General features: G+C 39.2%; 2 protein-coding genes across 4 annotated transcripts in view; one reads left to right on the top strand and one right to left on the bottom strand.

The window, feature by feature from the left end:
• The window catches only part of Ser (Serrate), a 239,402-nt gene that overhangs the window by 20,584 nt on the left and 196,020 nt on the right, over positions 1-22,798 (bottom strand). For all 3 annotated transcript variants that reach the window (XM_066296002.1, XM_066296000.1, XM_066296001.1), the window contains exon 7: positions 15,650-15,883. In XM_066296002.1, coding sequence (XP_066152099.1) covers positions 15,650-15,883 — 234 coding nt within the window. The remainder of the gene's footprint in view (positions 1-15,649; positions 15,884-22,798) is intronic.
• LOC136346677 (GPI ethanolamine phosphate transferase 1-like) overlaps positions 13,141-22,798 on the top strand; it is a 225,072-nt gene continuing 215,414 nt past the window's right edge. Inside the window, exon 1 of the mRNA XM_066296018.1 lies at positions 13,141-13,168. The gene's annotated coding sequence lies outside the window, so the exon portion shown is untranslated. The remainder of the gene's footprint in view (positions 13,169-22,798) is intronic.

Genomic DNA, 22,798 nt, shown 5'->3' with positions numbered 1-22,798 from the left:
CGACAATTCGCCCTCGATAGAAAAGGTTGCTTTAGGGCTGCAGATTGAAGTGATAATAAGATATACAGGATGATGCATAAAGCTACGGCGAACGAAACTTGCGATTTTTTATACGGTACACCCTGTGTATTTTTGCATATTTTAGTCGAAATCCAGGCACGTCTGGTATATTTAGCATATGTTACACTTAAAATCCATTTTTACACTTGCAAAACATAGGACGGTCAGAAAATAAATATTTATTATCACATTGGGAAGGCGGTACTTGAAGATTTTCAAATTGTCCTATTTGGGACTCCAAACATGCTTCAAATTGTCGAAGTAGTTCTCTAGTACAAGCTCTTCGTATTATGTCGGACATGAGTGTACTGCAGGCCTCTCGAATGTAACCTTTCATGTCTTCTAAATTAATTTGACTGGTTTGGTAAGCGATTCGTTTCAAATAACCCCACAAAAAGAAATCCAGAGGGGTAAAGCCGGGCTTTCCTTACCTGTCAAGCACCTAATCCCATTCAATGGGTGACAATAAGGGCTTCTTCCAAAGCATAAAAATTTTTTTATTATTAATAATTTTAGAATTTCTTGTTTTTAAATATAGCATATGCTACATCAAATGTGCATAGGTTTCGAACTCAAATATATAATATATCAAAAATATATAGGGTGTACTTTTAAAAAAATTTCAAGTTCCTTTCGTCATAGCTTTATCTATTTATAGCATATTTTATTATTACATAAATTTATAGCCCCAACACAACTATACACGTTTTTATTTAAAACTTCTTTTAAATTCCTACAGGGTTGTAAGATATTTGTTGTAAACTCTATCGTGGGACATACCGTATAATATAGAGTGTTTCTAAATATCATGCACATACGCAATGGAGTAACTCTTTAGCTTATTTAATGACTAAAAGTTCGTATAAACATAAGTCCACCAGCTCTTCGTTATCTATCTACAGGGTGTTCAAATTTCAGAATGTTTTCAGTTTGTTCTCTGCAGCTTCTGCAGTTTTTGAGTTAAAATTTTGAATATACACTGGCGAGCATAAAATTCGGGTCACTTCGAAATTTTCAAATATAAATGTATTGAAAGAGAAGTGATATTTTTCGCTGGCATACCGACATTGCTTCATAAAATTTCGAATCATTGGGAAAATGTTTACGGTTCTGCATGGTTCTACCATGAAAAAAAAAAGATTGATAAAATACCTTTAATATCAAAATGTTACAGTGCTTTGGCAATGGACACCTGTACAATACATCGGTTATTTGGGTACAGGATCGTGTTTTTTTTTACCATTTACCCTTAAAAAGGTTAAAGAACCTCAGAATCGATAAAGGCTATCTTTTTTTATTTTTTTGGAAGTTAGGAAGGCAAAAATTTCGAAAATACTAAAGTGACCCGAATTTTATGCTCGCCAGTATAGTTTGTGCTGTAGGGCTTACATAATTGGGCATGCCAAAATAGGTCTGATAATCTACAAGGTGATAGTCTTTTATGAGTCATGCCCCATTTTCTCCCCCTGAATTTTTTCGCAGTTCGCCATTGGTAGATTTCAAAGTATAAAAATGCTTTTGTTTTGACTTTAAACCTTTTTTGGTTGTAGTTCTTTCGTATCTGCTTCGGCCACATAGAAAAAAAATAGAAAACTATTTTCTGTAATTAGCCAGATAAAATTGAAATTTATAATGGGTAAGTTATTATTTATTACAGGTAACCGTTTATTTTTAAGAATTTTCAAGGTTTATCTGGAACTACATATTAAAAGTTAAAGCCGGAAATATAAAAATCAAAAAACGTCTAAAATTTTAATACCCTGTAGATAGGTAACGAAGCGTTTGCGGACCTACTTATGTTTCGATGGACTTTTTGGCGTGAAATAAGCTGAAGGATTATTCCCCTCCGTATGTACATGATATTTAGGCATACCCTGTATATTTAAGGCAGATTCTTTGGAATTTTCTCGTTTCACAACTTCCTTACGAATCAGGGATGATCAGAATTGAATCCGATGGCGCAAAACCACAGGAACGTATCGCCCATGCGCTGCAACAGTAGTTTTACTTAGCGGAAAAAATGTGATTTTTAAGATGAGCAGTGCTCTTTGATGTGAAGGAATTCAGGAAGTTTTATCATTAAATAATGCAAATTGAGACAACGAATATCTATGCGATATATACATATATCCTATTATAATATTCGGTAGCCCCGAAAGGAATCAATTTATCATATCGCTATTGCAACATATGAATGACATTACCTTGTTGAAAATCAAGATGATGATTCATGTCGTCGGACTTGGCCCTGCCCTTTTGGTTGTCTTTTAATTGCTCGTATATTTGATAACTTCAATTCCATCCCACGCACCGTGCTACGACTGCGTTCTTTCCCTGAAGAGGTACTGAGAGGATGAAACAGTGGTATATTTCGTTTAGAGAACCCAGATAGGTCATTAGAAGATATTGACTCAGCTAGCCAATCTTCTTGTACTTTCCCAATTTGATGCCGCAATCCAGAAATGTCATACAACATTTTCCCGCCAAATCGTGTTTGTTCCTAATCAGAAACCCAGAATTGATTTATTGAACGGTACAACCACTGCTGGCTGTCAGTTTAGGTGAAGTTTTGCAAATTCGTTGATTCCCGGGAACTCACTATAATATGAGGAACAGCAATCGATTCACGATGTCTCAATTAATTTGCACCTTCCAGATCTTTTCCCAAAGTCTACTTTCCGAAACGGACAATCGGTATATTTTTTACGTTTTCGTTGATGTGCAGTGTGGACTTTGTCCTGTTTCGGATTTTTCAGCGTATCTTAGCAATAACGAAATATCTCACTCTTAATTTCAGTGATTTGATAATGTTGTCTATGGGTATTACGTTTTCTTTGAGCGATACAAATTCGCTTGCTCTTCCTGTGAGCGCGATAAGCATTTCGCATCTGTTTGCTGCTGCTCACAATGTTCTTGTGGCGCGGTCGTGGTGGCTTCTCCATGCGCGGGACATTGTTTTGCCATTTCTATCAGCATTCGACTTCCAGATATAGATACTGGCCCATCGCGGCCTCTTAATTAATGAATTAAGATTGCCCGTCCTCGGACATTCAGGTAGTTTCTCCGTCCCAAGACCTAGCCCGCACATAAGCTCTTTCGGAGTCCCGATTTTGTGAACTCCCCGAGGTAATAGATGGTGACCACTGGACTGGGCTATCGCAATGGTATGCCATGGCAGACCATATACATCATCAAAGACAACTTCATCTAATCTGGGTACAATCGCGAGCGACTGATTTCGAAAAATTCCTGCCATTCGTTTATCACCGGATTCGGATCGGATGATTTATCTTCCTGCTGTCTGAATTGTTCCTTTCGTTTTTTCGATTTTGTAACTCAATTAATTTGCGGGCGTGAAACATCATTGTTTCATGCAAAGAATTGCTCAATAAATTCCTCCGGAGTTACGAGGATATAACGCAACCCGCGGTCAAATTCAGGAGAGTAATCGTTAATTGTGGGAGGATGCTCCTACGTGTAGCACTGAAAAAAGTGTGTTTTGCTGGCTTCTTGTTTAACGATGCTACGAGGGAATTGTTTTGCTAATAGAAGGTCGTTAATTTTGCACCAAACGAGGAGCAGCATCCGCTTCATTTTCGTAAATGTTACAGCTATTGTGGCCGATTGTTCTATTGTGGCGTGGCGAACGAAGCCGGCGAATAAATATGCAAATGGTGGTTGTTGCGGAAGAGCTTCGTCATACCACCATCGCCACCACTACACCGGTGGTTGTCACCGCCAATTTCGTGGGGCCGGAGGGCGGGACGCGAGTTGAACTTCTTTTCAAACGGAGTTCGGGCACACTTTCCGTGGGTCACTACAGCAACCGCAGAGACCCCCCCCCCCCTCACCCCGTAAATGATCAAAGTTACAAACGGTCTCCGGAGGAGTTTTGTAGAATGCGCATTCCTCTGCGTTATCAAACAGAACGCTGTAAATTACTCCACAAGTGGAAGTGGAGATTACAAAATGATTGTTAAGCAGTGGAGCGAGTTCATCAAAGGTAGCAGCTACTTCACACTCATGCTGATAGATTTATTTAAGTTCCCGGAGGGTTTGTATATATAATCAAAAGATCATTTATTTTTTGTCCGCTAATGGGAAGATGCCATTAGAGGGCTCGAGAGGAGTGGAGCTGAACATTTTTTAAATTAGTCACTTTGGGTAATAATAGTTTTTGAAACTAAGTTGTTATTAACTGTTAGGAGCCGTAATTGCTTATTCTTTTCCGAGGGTAAATATCGTAACGTTCGCCCTCGCTCAAGCGGGTTCGCGACGAACGTTTCCCGTGGCTCTCCGTCACACGGCCAAGGACGCCTTTAGTGGTTCCCGAGATATTTGCATGGCAGCTGGCCAAATGTTGTCGTCACTGGGCTTTAATTACCCCCCCCCCTCCCCCATGCATGGTGCTTCGGACGTATCAATTTTAATTGTTCAAGCAAGTATGATTGAGGAGCCGCACTGGGCACTTTCCCAGTTTATCAAAGTCGAGCTGAGAGACCGCCATGGTTTAATAAATGATCGGATGGATGCCGGACGATAATGGTGGCTCCTACGAAACGTAGGCGTTAAATTTAATTAAAAAACGTATAACTTTCAATTAAAAACCGTCTATCGGGCACGTCTATTCGAGTCGAAAATTAATCCAATTCGATTATTTGGATAAGAGGCACCGTGACTGCTTATTAAAGCCATAAAGCAGCTAAATTATTTTTTAACTTCACGGTTGTCTTTTTATCGAGAATAAATAGCCAGTGCTTTAATGCGGAGTAATATACTATTTAATTATTTAAATTTGAGTTTTGGTCGCGTACGGCGTGTAATGCTGCTGTTAAGCAAGGATCTTCAGAGCTTCAGCTTTTGTGTTCGTTTTCTTCCATTCCGCTCGTGAAGGGTATTACGTAGGATTAGTAATTCCGATCATAAGTACCTGGACTAATGAGATGGGCATTCATGAAATGTCTCATGGTGCGAATTAGCGCCGGGGACAATTATTATTCCCACCTTAAGGGAGCCGCTTTCGTTTCACTAAGGTTTACTTGAAACGTTTGAACTACCCGGTATACAACTACGAAATGCGGATTTTGTGTTCGAAAAATACATGTCGAATTTGAAACAACGATTAAAGCTGAACTATTCAAAGTGTGCTCTATCGCTAGCGATGCATTTTGTCCATATTAACGGATGGCAATTTATGGATACCACGCCAGTAAAAAGTTTCCTCTTTTGCCGCGAACCACTTTTCCACATCATCGTACGAACCGAAGCGCTGCTCCGCGAGTGCGTGACCCGTAGATGCGAGCAAGTGGTAATCGGAAGGGGCCAAGTCGGGGGAGTAAGCCGCACGGGGTAGCACCTCCCGGTAGAGCGCTTCCAACGTGTCACGAACCGGTTGTGCCGTGGGTGAAGGAGCATTGTCGTAAAGAAAAATGACCTCGTGTTGTCTTTTCTGACATTCCGGTCGTTTCTGGAGCAGAGAACGGTTCAAATCGAGCAATTGTTGTTGATAGCGTTTGGTATTAACCGTTTCACCAGACTTTAACAGCTCACAATAGACCACTCCCTTCTGGTCCCACCACACACCAAGCATCGTTTTCCCGCCAAAGCGATTCGGTCTCGCAGTTGAAGTGGACGGTGCGCCTGGATCTACCCATGACTTCTTGCGCTTTGGATTTTCGAAGTAAATCCACTTTTCGTCACCAGTGACGATGCGATGCAAAAAAGACTTTCTTTTGTATCTTTCGAGCAAAATTTCACATGTGTTTTTGCGTCTCTCCGTTTGCCTGTCGTTCAACTCATGTGGTGCCCATCTACCGACCTTTTGAGTCTTTCCCATCTCTCGTAGGCGGATGGAAACGGCTTGTTGACTAACGCTTAATTGCTCTGCAAGTTGTTTTTGTGTTTGTGCATCGTCTTCAACAATGCCTGCAATTCTGCTTCTTCGTACTTTTTTGGCGGTTTTCCGCGTTCCTTGGCCCTAACATTAAAATCACCACTTCTGAAGCGCCGAAACCGTCGTTCACACGTATCTCGCGATGAAGCATGTTCGCCATAAGCTTCTTGAAGTAATCGGTATGCTTCAGCAGCGGTTTTCTTTAAACGAAAACAAAAAATTAATGCTGTCCGCGAATGCTCCTTATTTGGCACAAAGTTCGACATATCGAACGCAGTACAACACTACTATGCAAACACTTTTACAATGTATCATATAGTCGTGGCTATCACTTGTCGATGGCTAAAAATAAAAAAAATAAAAAAACGATCATTATCCTATTTCTTGTACTGATGCGCTATCGGTTTTTCAAATCCGCCTTTCATACTTGTATACTTGGTATTTAATTCCAGAAAGTCGAGCAATTTCCAAAGGGCTCATCGAGCTTCAGTCCCGGCCTCAGATTGTTATTGAATTTAGGCGATCTTTTTCAAAACATGTTTTTTCCCAGATTAAAAAAAAAAAAATGGCCAATTCGAGCGGACGCGCTTTCGAAAATTTTCTCTGACTTTTCACATTATTCCAAAAACAGCCAGCAAGTTGGAAGTTCAACGTTCCACTGCACCAACATGGTCCTCTCAGGGTTTGGTTTAAGGGCGTCGTGCGGAACAATTTCTCCAGACCTGAACAATTTATCACAACGAAACGCTTTTCGAAAATGAATAATTTTGATTTTTCTTTTGTGGAAATGCCTAAGCACATTACCGCAAAAAATTTTCCGATCGACTTCTGCGCTTCGGCCGGAAGAGGCGAATTTCCAATATGACTCTGCACGACTTTCGCCGTGCCGTTTCTCGTGGTTGCAGAGGCTCGTATGCACGCATAACAAAGGATACTCACCCTGTAATGAGCAATCTCGCTCATCTCGCTACGGTCAGCAGGAAATTGTGTCAGTAAACATAATTGGCGAATTTGCAATATCTTGAGAATTAGATCGCAAGCTATAATTTTATAAATCCACCTACAGATGGATGAATGCAATTGATTACGCTGTTACAACATTATGTAAAAGTGAGAAGTAAAGTTGGCGTAAATAAAAATCTCAATGCAGGAGCATCGTCTAAGAGGGCAGAAACCAATAAGACAGAAATTCGGTGAGGTACAAAGAATTTAAATGTTCATAAAACAAAACTTGGCGAACAAGTACACGCAAGATACATAGAGAAAATGCTCGCGTATCGGAGACGAAATGCGAGAAAATTATCATGCATTTACAGGGTGTTTCCTAACTACGTGTAAAAAATTTAAAGGCGTAATCCTCGACTGATTTTGAGTCAAAAATATCTAATAAACATATGTCCGCAAATGCCTTGTTTCCAAGATACAGGGTGTTGACTGAAAGACGTTGAAAAAGGTTTTAAAGGTTTCTAAAGGTTTGGTGGTATTTACTAACTTGTTTATTGTTAGTTTTTTTTGCTACTTCCACCACTATAAACAAGATAGTCAGTGTTATTTTTGTGTTTTACTCTCTAAAGTGAAAGAATTTCGTTCTGTGTCCCAAAAATCAGATTATACCTCAGTTTTGAAAATTTTTCAAATGCCTAATTACACTAATCAAGAAATGACCAATGTGGTTTTTGAAATGTGAAACGATACGCAACACACCAGGAGTTTTCGAGAGAGTGAGACAATCATTAACAAGAAGGATGGAAGCGTGCATTATGAGTAATGATGGTCATTTTCAGCAATTCTTATGATTAATCATTAAAGCATTCCCCCCAAAAAAAAAAATTCCTAAAATTCAAACACCCAAATTGAGTCATTTTGGAAATAAAATCTCTTTTTCTTCTCACATTTCAACACCCCGTATCTTGGAAACAAGGCATTTGCGAACATATGTTTATTAGACATTTTTGACTCAAAATCAGTCGGAGATTACGCCTTTAAATTTTTTACACGTAGTTAGGAAACACCCTGTATATTGAAAAATTACGTTTATAATAACACACATTTTTTAACGTTTAGTTTACAAATAATTAGTATTCGGACGTTATTCTTAATTATTTAAATGAAAAAGGACCCAGTATTAAATCGAACAATCAGTGGGGACAAAACAAGTAATTGCAACGATGGGAAATCAAAGCAGACCTATAACAAGCATTTTTACCATACAGAGAAACTAAATCAAATGATTAGGAAGTAAGTTCAATGTCAAAAACAGTTTTTAGAGCAGGAAAAACACTACGTTCGAAAATTACAAAGACAAAGTCGCGCAACGGAAATAAACACATTGAAAAAGTCATAAATACATAGATAAATTTCCCTGCAAAAGTGAAAAACGCTATTAATGGAAGTTAGAGGTTTAATTTGATACAACAAACCACTTATCGAATGGTGACATGGTTAATGTTAAAAAAGTCCAATCTTCAGCGACTGGAAAGAATTCACGAGTACTTCACGCAATTTAATATCTCCGAAACGATTTAGTTTTTCTCGAATTTCTCTCTTCTAGGCTTGAAAACGGCGACACGGTTGACCGCTGAAAATTCACAGGGGCGTTCGTCCGAATTCGCAAAGGTTAAACGTTAATATCGGCTAGTTATTCACTGAGAACAGCGAGCAACGATCCCCGTTGACGTGCCGCCTGTGACGCGTTATCTTCGAAAGAATTGCAGAAAGTGTGAACGTATTCACACGAACGCGCGGTATGTCGGGTTAATTCTCGATTCTGCTCGATAAATCGAATTACGAAACTCCTAAATGGGCAAACACAACGAAATAATAATTAGTGTAAATTCAAATGAAGGACTTAGTTAATATCCACCCATGTGCGGTCTCATTTGTAGATTTACCGATTTAACATTTACCCACAGTATTGTGCAATTCGAGGCATGTAGAACAAACCAAAATTGATTAGATTGTCGCAAAAGTAGCAAATATCACTAACTTAAGCTTTGATAGGTTTATGGAGATCTAAAGAGTGGATTTTCTCAAATAGGACACCTTCGTGATTTAAATTTCCACATGCGAGGCTTTACCTGATGCATGGTCGACTGCCACGATATGTGAATGAAAGGTGTAATGGATTTTAGTTTGTATCAAAACATTTTCTTAATGTCTTCATCTGCCGTATGTTGGAGAAGGAAATCTGCATATAGGACGCGGTCGAATTTGCATTTAGTTCTTCCTCGCTTGGGAACTGGATTGTACAGTACGAACGTTCCACACCTTCCGTGTCTAAATAATTCACGATGCAGATATCTCTTATTTACATACAAGTTGAGACTACGTCACTACCCTAATTTCAATTGCATTAGTTTGTTATTCAGGTAACCCAAATAATACAATCATCCCGTATAATAACCGCTTTCAACTACGTGCTTAAATTAATATTGGTTCTTCACCTTTTCTCTTTGCAATTATACGTTTGTTGATTGCTAATTAAAATCGCTGATGGATTACATATGAATGATTCCCATGTAAATTTATTTATGATGGGAGGTTCACACATTGTAGGTTACCGGGTTTAAATTATTAGTTTCCTGATGAGTACGGTATTAAAGAGATTTCAACAGCCTGTATTCTCAACACGTTATTTTTTTTTTTTTAATGAGATAAATGCCATTTAAATGTGTTCATTTTGTCGTCCTACTTTATCGGTACTCATTGCGTTTAATGCCATCTTAATATCATGACTAATCAGCGGCTCATAGAGAAGGGGTTCGCTTACCTGCGCCCGGTAACGCTATTTCATGAGCCATTCCGTTAATGTCAACAACATTAATGCTTCAACAAAATCAATGTTGAAGCAACTTACGTGTTAAACGCACGCGGCTTCCTCGAACACTTCTTTGCCGGGAAATTCAATGTTCGGTCGTTAAATATCGAATTATTTTCGGGGGAGCCAAACCAACCAACGAGGCAGCCTCGATTGGGGCTGCGATTCAAGCGAATCGAGGCTAGAAAAATCCGTGATGGCCTCGCCCTTTCTGGACCCAGTCCGGCGGATCAAACTATCACAGTGAGGTTCGTTCAGGTTGAGAATGGGAAAGTCACGTTTGAATAAACCGAAACCCTGAGGAGGGCCGATTTTTTGAAAACACTGAAAATCCCGTTTATGTGCGCCACAGTTGCCAGACGTTGATGAATTGCAGCGAATTTAAAAAAAAAGAGAGAGAAATTCAATTAATTTCGTCAAATCTGGACGTGCAAGCACACAAGACCTCCGTCTACGTGAGAACGTCCCCATCGGTCGTGGCGCGATTTCATGTTTCTGTTTAAGCTCGAGTTTAGCAAGAGACATTTTTGGGGCACTTCCCCGGCACCACTTGTTCGTTGCTTTTTGCTGGCCGTATCTCGCCATTTGAATGAACTGCGCATGTCCTCGAAACTGTTATTTACGACGTACGTTATTGGTCGAGATCCACGAATCTTGGCTGGGGTTGGACGGGTCGTAGGCTTTTTTTTGTGCCAAACACGGTTTCTGAGACTGCGAACCTCGGGCGGTCCGAATGTAAATAGCCAGGCCATGGTCCGGCGGGCCACATGGAGATCCCGAATCTCGTTGAACACCTCCGGAACGTCTCAGTGTTAAGCTGAGCATCGTGAATGCAGAAAATTGGGTGTCCATGAATCAAAGCTGATGAAAGTTAAATGCGAGTTGCGAAGTTTCGAATTATTACGTAAGATTTTAATGGGCGGAAAGGGGGAGATAATGCCATTCATTACTACGCACATATTCAAATTTGCGCGTAGAATCACATTATTCTCGTATCCCACCGAACTAAATGAGGTTTCAGTGCGCATAAGTACTAGGATAGTCCCAGGAGAACGCCACCTAACACTTAAAGAAAAAAATCGAAAATATTACGTTATTTCTCAACGCAGTCTCTTTTGCTATTGACGTACTTTTCCCAGCGACCCTCTATGGCTTTTATACCCTGTATAGTAGGAAACTTCGAATGTTTCAAAATAGGCATCGACCTCGGACTCCACTTTTTCATTATTTGCAAATCTCTTTCCACCAAGCTGCTTTTTTTTTAAATTGGAAATAGCAAAGAATCTGAGGGGGCTAAATCTGGCGAATGGGGTGGGCGAAGAGAAAATTCGAAACTAAGTTGATCGATTTTGGCCATTGCAATTATGAAAGTGTGGGCAGGTGCGTTGTCTTGATGAAACAAGACTTTCTTTTTCACCAAATGGGGTCGTTTCTTCCTATGTTCCTCGCTCAAACGCTGCAATAAATTTATATAATATTCGTCGTTTATTGTTTTTTTTTTTAGGAAGATAGTCAATGAGAATTATCTCACGTGCATCCCAAAAAACTGATACCATCACCTTTCTTGCAGATGGAACGGTTTTCGCCTCCTTTGGAGCCGATCTTCCCTTTTGAGCTCATTGCTCATTATTCTGACCACTCCTCTCCTCAACACCTGATTCCGTCTCAGGTATGAAATGATGCATCCACGGTACGTCCATGGTTATGAATCAATGTAAAATCTCGGTTTTATTGCTATGAGACTTTGCCGAACACTTTCTAGAAACATTTTCTCACGGCACTGTCTGGGTTCAATTGTGAGTAATCGCGCCACCCATCTCGCGCTCAACATCTCTTCACGTTCAATTATTCGGTCAAAATACCATTTCCAGTACCTTCCGAAATGCCTCAGCACGTCTGCCAATTCGAGCGAATTTTAGCCGACGGTCTTCCAGTATAATTTTCACAATTTCTGGAGTGGCCAGGTCTGGAGTGTCGTCGGGTCGGAGTGATGCCGGTTCAACTTGGCAGTTCGTACGACCGCTGTTTAGGCCAGGGCTTCCTGAGTTCCTGCCTAACGCCAGTGAGTGCCTCACTAGGCACCTACCAAGTAACCCACTTACGCCGGCGGGGTTTCTTACTTGATCGAAGGACTAGACGGGCTACCGTCATAAAACGATAGGGGTCCAAAGGTTCGAGAGGGTGAAGAAACACCGTTAAATATACGACACTATGCTTACTCACGCGCAAGTTGTTGCACAGGGCTTGATTAGCAATTAGATTGTTGACTATGTATTTTCGCATCCAAATTTCGATTTGCAACGAGATGCGTCGGAAGTTGTCGAAGTCTCCGATATCGGGAGAGTTGAGAGTTCGTTGAGGCGACGAGACGGGAAACGCTTCTGCCTGCCACTCCAAGGGGGATGGTGTTCTTCCCCTGAAGTGTTGGCGCCCGTCTCGGATTTGCTGTCCTTTTTATTTGTCGCCCAGATATTCGGACACTACCTGAGTGCGAGATCTTTATGTTGGGATTTTCCCAAAACTGATGTCCTATATTTCGTAATCGTTAACGAATGACGAGATCCTCTCAAAGTAAAATCTAACTCCGCTTTGATGTTGGACGGCCCGAAACTTTTCAAATGAAACTATTGAATCACGCATCGGTGCGCAATCAATATCCATGTTCGCAACATCTCTAGATCTTCACCAAAAACGGCTCCGAATCAACTTAGAGCCCTCAAACTTAGACACAGAGCTTTGCAAGGTTGCTTATAGACACAGTTTGAACAAAAAAATCGCCACCAACATGCGAGGTCGTGTACTTCTGGGACTATTCCCGTGTGTCAACTAATTCTCCCAAAGAGCCATTTCGGCGGGCGTTAAAAGGATTCTGGAAACCATCGACCGTCCGATGGGTTACCGCAAATGAAACCGGCACATACACTGACCATTCCCAAATACCTCTCAAGTCGCAGCATGAATGGTCCAACTAAAACACCATAACAACAAAGATCGGCAATCAGGCCCATCGAACCGATTGCATTCGCAGAAAACCTCGTACGCGCTCCGGTTTTTAAATTTCTTTGCTTGGACAAAATTACACGTTTGGACCACGGCCAGGATCCAAAACAAGATAATTTAATAAATAATAATTTAAAAAAACGGTAGACAACTACCATTTACTGAAGAAGTTCGTCTGTGGTTTCATTATAAAAGTCGGCACAAACGTTTCACCTTAACGAAACTCAATTAATTTAAGTTCCCCGAAAATAACAGGTCTTCGTTTGGTTTTCAGGTCGGCTTAGAAGGCGCGGTTCACATCAGACCAACCGGGAAAGTTCACTACCATAATGCTTCTAGATTACAGTCGAATAGACACAACTGATATTTGATAGAGTGATTTCTTCACAAAACCAATCGTAAGCTAATTTCCTGTTCCCATTAGGTTTAAAACCGTTTCATCCTTTTGAAATGTGGTACCACTTGAGGCTATATCGCGAATGCAGGATCTGCAAGTTGGGTTCTCTTTAGATTCGCACACACAAATAAATAGCTCTCGTTAAATTAAGCTTATACTGTTCACATGTCGAGCCAGGTTTCCGGATACTTTAACCTGGTAGCCGCCAGTATGAATGTTTGTCATTTTACAATCAAAACGTGCAATTCCGTGACTTAACAAATTACTTAAGGTTATTTGTTCCAGTACCCACAGAATCCCGTGCAAATTGGTTAGTTGAATCCATTGGCATTTGGTAAATCGGCACTCGAGTACGGCTGTGGAATGGGTTAAATTACATCTGAACTCGTTAAAATACCATTCGGCTGAAGAACGGACTGTGATGGCAAATTTTATTAAACCGCCTCTCTGAACAATTAGAGCTTATTAGTGGCGAACTATGGTCAAGGTGGAGCATGAGTTTAACGATGGATTTTTACGCTCTAAATCATGTGCATTATACCAATTTTCGTGTAATACTACATAAGAAGAACAAATATAATTAGGGATCTCCTAGGTTATCATAAAGGATCATTATGTTGGTTCAGGTTGATTTTTCAATGAATTAGCAGTTCTCGTACTGGACACGCTATAAGTACGTCTTCCGTCTCATTCGTTGTATGGGAAGGTTGTATGGAATTCATTTTCTTCGCACTGATGCATTAAAAAGAACTATTTTCATAAGCTCTATAGATAAAGGGTCGAATTTCTTCGCAAATAAAAGGTCGAAACGCGCATGGTTCAGGGCTTACTCCTTTTCCACTTGAGCTTTAGGTCAAGTCCAAAATTAACGATTCGTGACTGTCAACTTTGAGAATTATCTATGACCACCCTGTACGTTGCTTCGCGAGTTTTAACGCACGCGCGACGAAAGTTGTGCTTTATTAGCAATCCCTCAAAAAATTGCGGCGACATAACTTCCCCTTTTCGTAATATCAGCAAACGAATCAATGACGGCAACTGTCAAATTTCGTCTGTAAGTGTGAATATCTCCAGAACGGTTAAGGATAAGCGTAAAACGTTTCGCATAGCAGGTGTTCAGAAGTCATCGCAGAGCCCAAAATGCAATAAAATATGGGGCGTTCCGTTTAAAATAAGCGAGTCGACATCTGCTTCCGGTGTAACCGGAAGTGCCGCCATCTTGAAAATATTTTTAGCGCATGTCCCCCAGGAACGACTCAGGTATATTTCCTCATTTTCGGATTTTTCTAAATTATGGTTTTCCTGCGATCGATCGAGGGCTTCCCGGAGGACCACCCTGTGTGTGAAAACAATTATCCTAATAATTTTATAGACAAAAGTTATCGCTAGTGTAAACAGCCTGCAATGAGGCAAAATCCAACCAAACCACATGAACAGGAGATAAATTTAAAACTGTTACTTATTTCCCCATGCTTTTCGTACTTTTTACATTACTTCTCGTACTCCTTTCCTCATTTTCGCAATCTTTAACACCAATTACGCCCTTTTTTCTTAAAATTTAAGGCAGACCAAGGCAAACAATTAGGAAATAATTTCAATTTTAGAACGGTTTCTAGTATAGAACTCCCCGCGTTAAAAACTTAGAATGGCAAAACCTCAAAAGGAAAATGAGCACAAAAAATGTCATGTGTAGGAGTCCTCGTGAGTGTTAGAAATTTTGTGCTTGAGAACCATCCAGATCCTTAAAATAGTAATCACAGAATGCCCAAGCCACGTTAAAAAATGAGAATTTCGTAGATCGGTATGTGCCAGCGTGCCTCCGATAACGGTCACAGGATTAAATGGAACGATGGTTGTTAAGGAACCATTCTCAAAGAAGCGTAAAATTTTATTTAATAAGTACTGAAGTATGGCTTCTTGTTCAGTAAGCATGAATAACATTTGGTTACTTTTGGTTGAGCAAGAGGTCAACGTCGTGCCCATAAATAGAAACCAAAACACTAACAAGTACCACGTGGAGTAATCACCATACACAGGACGAAATTGAAAAAAATGATGTCAAAAAAGAACCATTTCTCAGCAATTGACCAGAGGAATTTCAGTGTTTGAACACTCACAAAGTTTAAATATTTACTTTGCACAAGTTTTAGTTCACCGTTTGTTTTTGACTTTTTTCCCTTGGTTCTGAAAACGGCACAAATTTGCCATCGAAACGTCAACAAGAGGGTTCGTCCGAACCCTTGGTAAAGGGTGAAGATTATCGTCAGTTTGAGCAAACTGACGATAATCATCCTACGACAACCTGAACTAAAAACAATGTGTAATTTCACCTCTCCAACAGCCCCCAGGCGTGTAAGGGGTGTCATCCCCAAAAAATACAAGAAAAAAAATGCGACGTTTAAAGCTCAATGAAGCAAAATATTCTCAAAATTTTTGTTAAAAATTAGTTAAACTCCCAATCTACACGTTAATTATTACTTACCGATGGTGCAAGTGGGACCAGTCCAACCAGGTGCGCATTCACAGGTGAAGGACCCGCCGGTCTCCATGCAAGTACCCCCGTGTAAGCAGGGTGCCGGAGCACAGGGGTTGTCCACAACTTCACAGTTGGCACCGGAGAACCCCTCTGGACACGTGCACAAGTAATTATCGGGTGCTGTGTTCTCGCATGTGCCCCCGTTGAGACAGGGTTCGTGGGTACCGCAGTAGTTGAGATCTGAAATCGAAGAGGTATAAATTAACGCTAACAGAAGGTTTGTGTGTGTGTGTCTGTTTTTTTTAATTTTTTTAATTAATAAAGAAACGATTAGATTTTTTTTTAATCGAGCGTATAAATTCGTTTTGAAACTCGATAAATTAATGACGCGTGAATTGTGGTAGCAAATGTCCAGCTAAGCCAAAGAATGGATTATGGGCAGACCCTCTGTTAAAAAAATAAACTGCTGAAGTGTCAGATGGTAGAGTATAATAAAGTAGGGTTGACACTAAGCCGATTTGTCTTCTTATGCTGCTTACTATTGGCGGCAATGTGGTGTAGATTTGAATGATTGCTTGTCATCGTGTGAATGAAAAATTAGCATTATGTATCTCAGGCTTATGATGAAGCATCACGATATTAGATTACATGAGAAAAAGGACGAAAATTCAAATTTAGTTCCAGCTGATTTACGAAAACCTAGTTTTTATAATTCCGAACGGTTCAGGCAGATGCCGGCACTGCTAGCAGTTCGATTATGAGTTTCATAACCGCACTGATGTAGGTATTTTTTCGCTTTTGTGTTGGCTACGATTCGTGTATATAATTTGAATGGAAAATTAAAAAAAATGTGCGATAATACACGCCAAATATTTTTCCGTAGTATTTCAATCAAATTTTTGACGTTCTTAAACTCACTAGTTACTTAAAAGCATATATATCTTTTAGTTTTTATTATAATTGTTCGACCTTAAAACAAAAAATATTAAGAGTCACTACTGAGTATACCACTGGCGCATTTTTCGTTTTGCAAACATGGATTCGTACGTGAAAGTGCTGTCTTACGAAATTTGTATGTTATTATTATACAGAGTGTCCCAAACAAACGGACGATGCTGTAACTCAGTCATTTATGAACGGATTGCGATGAACTGAGAACCAAATAAGATTATACTTGTCAGACTGCTAAGTAATGTCAAAGTTTTTTTTTTAATTTCATTTTTTTTAACATTTTTTGATCGAAAATATTTTTCTGAATTTAACAATGTAGGAAATGTTAATGTTAAAACAATTTTTAACTGAAAACAAATTTAGAAGTTTCAACAATATGAGTTATGTAGCCATCTGTAACTTAAATTTGGACATTATGAGTTATTTAACCATCTGCATCGTCATAAGGCCATCTGCGTTGTTCTGTGGTCATCTGCACTTCATCCCGTCTCATCGTGTAGTATCATCTTGTGTGTGCGTAGACCCTTGGCGCCATGGACGAGTGGCGCCCATATGACACCGAGCGGGAAGGGACAAACCACCCTTGAACATTGGAACCATATCATTCTTTAGTACTCGAGGAAATGAGATTGTCCAGCTTTTTCAGTTGGAAGTTGATTTAACATTAACTTGCCATACATCACTAAATTCAGAAAAAATTTTTTTTAATCAAAAATTGTATATTTTTTTTAAAGTTCTATTGCATTTTTGAAGTTGTCACGGAAGCAGAAGTTGAGTTAAAAAAAAAAATGAACTTTCGAGTTACTTCGTAATCAGAAAAATGTAATTTCGTTTGGTTTTCAGTTCATCAAAATCCATTCATAGATAACTGAATTATCGCCCGTTTATTTGAGACACCCTATATATTTGAGTATAAAACGTGACATATTTAAGAGGAAGCGATGAGAGTCCTTCAAAAAATGTAAATCCGAACAGTTCTTAGCATAAACTGAGCACCGGCTCAGTGATTACAACTGCAACTGCCAATGGGAGTATAAGTGTGGGTCTGACTGTAAATGTGAGTGTGTTGTGACTGTAACTATGACTGTGCACGATGCACATGTGAAAGAAAATCTTTCGAAGTTGGTAATGAGAACCCATAATTCGATGATGAAAGCAGTGTGTTCTCACTCTGTTCTTCTCAGCTTTCGTAGTGTTCATCTAAACTTTACATGGGTTGTCTTGGGTTATTTATTCGCCAGGTTTAACTGAAATGACACTTCGAAGATACTAAGCGTTCGAGATTTATCTTTTCTTCAGGGTTATCGAAATAGACAAGAAGACCAGCAGGAAATCACTAGTGTCGCGTAGTCTTAGGTGGTCTCCGTGCGAGTGACCTAAACGTCCAGTTTTAAAATTATGGTAAAATATTTTAATTATTCGATAATTGTGATGTTATTATTGTTTAATGAAAAACTTGGCAGCATTGCTGCTGCTCAGAAAATGTGCTGTACTTCGCGGTATACCCATCATCCTCCGTGGAACACCCATATCTTTTTGGAAACGCCACTAAATGACACCAAACATCGAAGAACCACCCTTCTATCCACGTTTCCGGGGTCATTCGGATGGTTCAAAACAGAGGGCAATTATGTACCTCTGGAAATATTCGGAAAACCCCCAATTCACTCAAATAACTTTCTTTTTTTCTGGACCTATTGGATTTCACTTCTCGAATGGCATTTTTTCGTCTCCATGAGATGGTGCTATTAGATTTTACACGGGACGTTTCGCCTTTACGGTAAAGCTCTTTATTTATGAGGATAGGACTTTTTGTTGCATTTATGTAAAGCCATTAATATTGTGAATTACACCATAAATCAAACTTATGTTACATGTATAAACAGATGGTTGTAAATGAGACTAAACATCCTAACTTTATAAAACAAATTGAAGCTGTTACCAAGGGAAACAATGTAATGAACAATCTCATCAATCTATTCACAAGAAACATTCCTGATAGCTATTGCTTGTCCAATCAAGTCTCAAATATGAATAATGATTTGTTTAATTTGAGAAACTCATGGTTGACTTTTCACGATACCAAATGCAAAAAAAAACAGTTCAGTACATGCTCAGATCGTGTGTTTCGGACCTCTTCAAGTGTGAAATATGGGTGAAGTCTGGAAACCAAGAAGCTTCTCCTTGGGTATTCTGAGTCAGCTTCGAAACGTCGCACTTAAAATCCATTTGCATTACCTTGTAAAGGGGAAAAATGCTTGTGATAACTGAAATTTATTTTGGCAAATCTCTAGAGTCAAAAGTGGAACAAGTAGTTCAGTATTTCAGAAATTTCACACAGTACGGGACAGAAAAACGAACATTAAGAATCTAAGTAAATAACAGAGATGAAGGTAGAGAAAGATGAAATAAGTATTGTGGTACAAGAGATGTATTATCAAAAAGGCAGCGCACCAATATGAATTTTCAAATGTAATAGATATGTGTGTACACAGAGTGTCCTATTTAAAGCTGCGATCGAAGATTAGTCAAAAACGGTACGTTGTATGAAAAAAATTTTAAATGAAAGTCGTCCGGTAAAGAGGGGACGCGTCATGAAGATAGTGAATTGGCCAAAACGTCATTTTAAGGTCATTTTGAGGGAAATTTTTTTCCAAATGGTGACTCCGTATTAGATCCCCGTTGACCTTCAAAAAATGAAAATCTTTTGTTTGAACAATTTTCTATTAGACCTTTTGCTGCAGTGTTGTCCTGGATTTTTGTCAAATTTTTGAGATAGTCGAAATTATTGCATTTTTTTTTCTAAAAAAGCATATTCTGTTTAAACGCCATAACAATCGTTCTATCTAATAAAACGTGATCGGGGTTGTTAAAATATGAAAAAATATACTGGTCGGTTGCAGGCAAATTTCAATTTTACAACGGTTCGTTCACAGCAGCTACAAACATCAATTCAATCTTACAGTGTTGCCACTTCCCGGCATTGCAATTTGCGACAAAATTTAAATTTGCCTGCGAATTTCCATCTCCATCAAACCACTTCCGCTTCGTTGCTGAAGGTTCCGAACATCAGCATTCATTAAATGCACCATTTTAATTAACAACATGTTTAATTTGGAATTTTCCGAACGATCACGACGAGGGTGATTGATGCAGAATGCGAGTGACATAATGATTTCCAGTCGCTCTGCATCAATTCTATTGCTTAATGATAGTAAAAATTCACCTAATGCACCGTGCCTAATGAAAGTATTCACATTGATGCCACTAATGTCCGAATTAAATTACAAAGACCCACATCGTCGTTTCCATCTCCTGAATGCTTGCAGTTGTTAAAATAAATAAAATAACTGCGGACGCAAAAATATCACTATCGTCCCTTGGAAGTTAATAAGGAATATATGATAACGGTAACTTGAATTAGACATATTCGTGAAGTGCTCCGCCCATTTTATGCGGTTGCAAAATGAAATAAATATACACCGTATCGATCGGTCCGCCCTTTTCATCAACAAAGGCCTACCGACATTTTAACAGAGAGGTCATATTCGTGAACTTTACTATTAATTACCATCATTGCAGGAAACAACATTCATTGCCAACAAACACGACGTTTTAGACGCGCCTGAAGAATCTTCACATACAACCTCATCAGTGCGATTGCACCTGATCATCAACACAGATGAAATTAAAAAAAAAAAAAAAAAAAAACTGTTTGTTATACAAAGTATATTTACCGTAGATAATGTCTTTATTATTAAAGAGAACAACACAATGGAAGCTTAAGCCGAAAATAATGCATTAGAAACAGATGCACCCATTCAGTAGGCATTTCGGCCCGTGAAGGACCCCACTTGGCAACTGCCTAAAAAAACATAAAAAATACCTTCGGCCCTTTCAATACCGCACCCTTGGCTATTCATCAATATTATGGCAAAAAAGTGGAGTAAGCCACAAGGGTAATAAAATCATTTCGACTGTTTCATTTGTAGGGTGGGGCCTACGATCGTGCGACCGAGGCCGGAGTAATCTGAACGAGTTCTAGTTCAGACAAGTGAAGGCTAATAGGACGTTCTAAATGAGAGCTGAGGCCGTCGTAATACATGGTTCTTGGGACACGAGGATTTTGAACATAAGCAATGCACTCGAAACTCCTTGTCTGCTTTCGAAAAACCCTTGATACCATAATAGGCCCTCTAATGACACCCCATTTTTTAACCCCCGTCTTACGCATGTAGATGCCCGTGCCACGGCAAGTGAGCACCAACAATGGTGCACTTGATCATGTGACTGATATCCCCGCAGATTAAAAGCATAATAGGCGAAAAGCTTTGGATAGGATAGTGCACTGATACACTCCATATTATAGCGATTAACTAACCCTTTTACACCGTTTTTTTGGTCGTGTACTTAAACATGTGCGTCAAAGTGTGCTTAAAGGGGCGTGGGTTTCGTTCTTGGACTAAGGGTCTTGATTAATTTGTCCATAGTATAAATTACTAAGGAATAGGGTTGTTTCGTTTCTTTTAGTTCCCGACTTTATGTTCATTCTAGAGGTTTTGAAAGAGCCTTAAAAACTCTTAAAAATACAGTTTCAAAGCTCCAAAGCCTCAAGGGGGTTCCGGTCCTGATATAGGATCCATGTCTGTCGATCAAGGGCGTCTCAAAAATTTCCACAAGGGAAATACACAATTTTCACCAATTTTCAAGCTTCGAACGCGAATATCCCGGAAACCTTGAGAGTTATTACATCGTAAAAACGCAGATGATAATTGGGGCAAATTAGCGAACAACTTCGGGCTAAACGCTAGAGGGGGTAGAGTATAAGAGTGAAGGGTACAGGTATCAATTTGATCAACCGAGTATGAGAATCGACTTAACTCAACTTGATATAAGTTAAGGCGCAGATATCGGGGTCGATGAAGAACGTTCACAAATGTAGTGAGAACGTTTAAGTTGGGAAATACCAAAGGACCATTCCATGGTATTTCAGTTAACGGAAGGATAAATTATGATTTAGGTGATGGTAAAGGGGTCTTTTTAGCGAAAGAACGGAATAACTTGGAAAAGCTACCATCAGCATATGCACAAGTCGGGACAAGTTTATTTCTTTATAAGAGTGAGTGTTGCGACCCATATCAGTTTGCTGTTTTTTTATTACAAATTTTCGGTAAAATTTTGAAGATTATCTTGGCTAGGTGCTGTCAATATGTTGGAGTGGTTTCACCCATGTTCATTGGGACCCCACCCACAACTGTAGTTTCTCCTTTCGATCAGTTAAGCAGCCTTCTCACTGCAATTTTTAGGAACTAACAACTTTTTCATTGGTTCACAGACAAATGTATATTTCAAAATTTATGAAAGTGCTGTAGGGAGGATCGTCACAGTTTCTAAAAATTAATGAAATAAGTTTTTAAAGTGAATCGTTATTAATCGATTGGAGACCCGATATCGATATCGATTTGTTCTGGTTTTTATTCTTGTACATATATTCAATATCCAGACAGTCAAGTCATAGAATGAAGCCAATTTTTTGGTCAATATACAGAGTTATTGGTGATGCGACGTATTTCTTTGGGGAGGTGATAGAGTACGAAGTGAGGAATGAATCGAATCCATATATGCCTATTCCAAAACTCATTAGATTATGAGTTATTTCTGTTTTTTTTTTTTACTTTCGGTACTGGGTCACTGGTTTGGCGTTATGATTTTCTGTATGGAATAAAATATGAGCAAAAATATTTGCATTATGTGAAGATTTTGAGTAAAAACCTTCATAAAATTATTTTTGGAGCCCACTCACCTTGCCTCCTTCTGAGCAGCTTTCAAAAAATGTTTAAGGTAACACGCGTAAAAATTACTCTTAAACTTCCTCTTTTCAATAACCTCTACCGAGGTATTAGATGTTCAACAAATCTACTGCGATGCTAGAAAAAAGTCGAAAAGCTTTAGACGAACAATTAAATTTAAGTAATAATTAAATCTTCGCATAATGCAAATGATTCCGGACATATTTCATTCCATACGGAAGGTCACAATGTTTGACAAGTCATCAAGTGTAGTGAAGGTAAAAAAAATCCTTGTAGGATTTCTTGAAAAATCACTTTGAAATCTCCGAATAAAAACAAGATAACTGAAAATTAGTGAGTTTTGTAATAGGTACATATGGGTTCAATTTATTCCTTACTTCATGCCTTATCACCT

The sequence above is a fragment of the Euwallacea fornicatus genome, chromosome 24, assembly GCF_040115645.1.
Source record: "Euwallacea fornicatus isolate EFF26 chromosome 24, ASM4011564v1, whole genome shotgun sequence".
NCBI classification, from domain to species: Eukaryota; Metazoa; Arthropoda; class Insecta; order Coleoptera; family Curculionidae; genus Euwallacea; species Euwallacea fornicatus.
The sequence above is the reverse complement of the archived record's forward strand: the minus strand, read 5'-3'. Positions and strand labels throughout refer to the sequence as shown.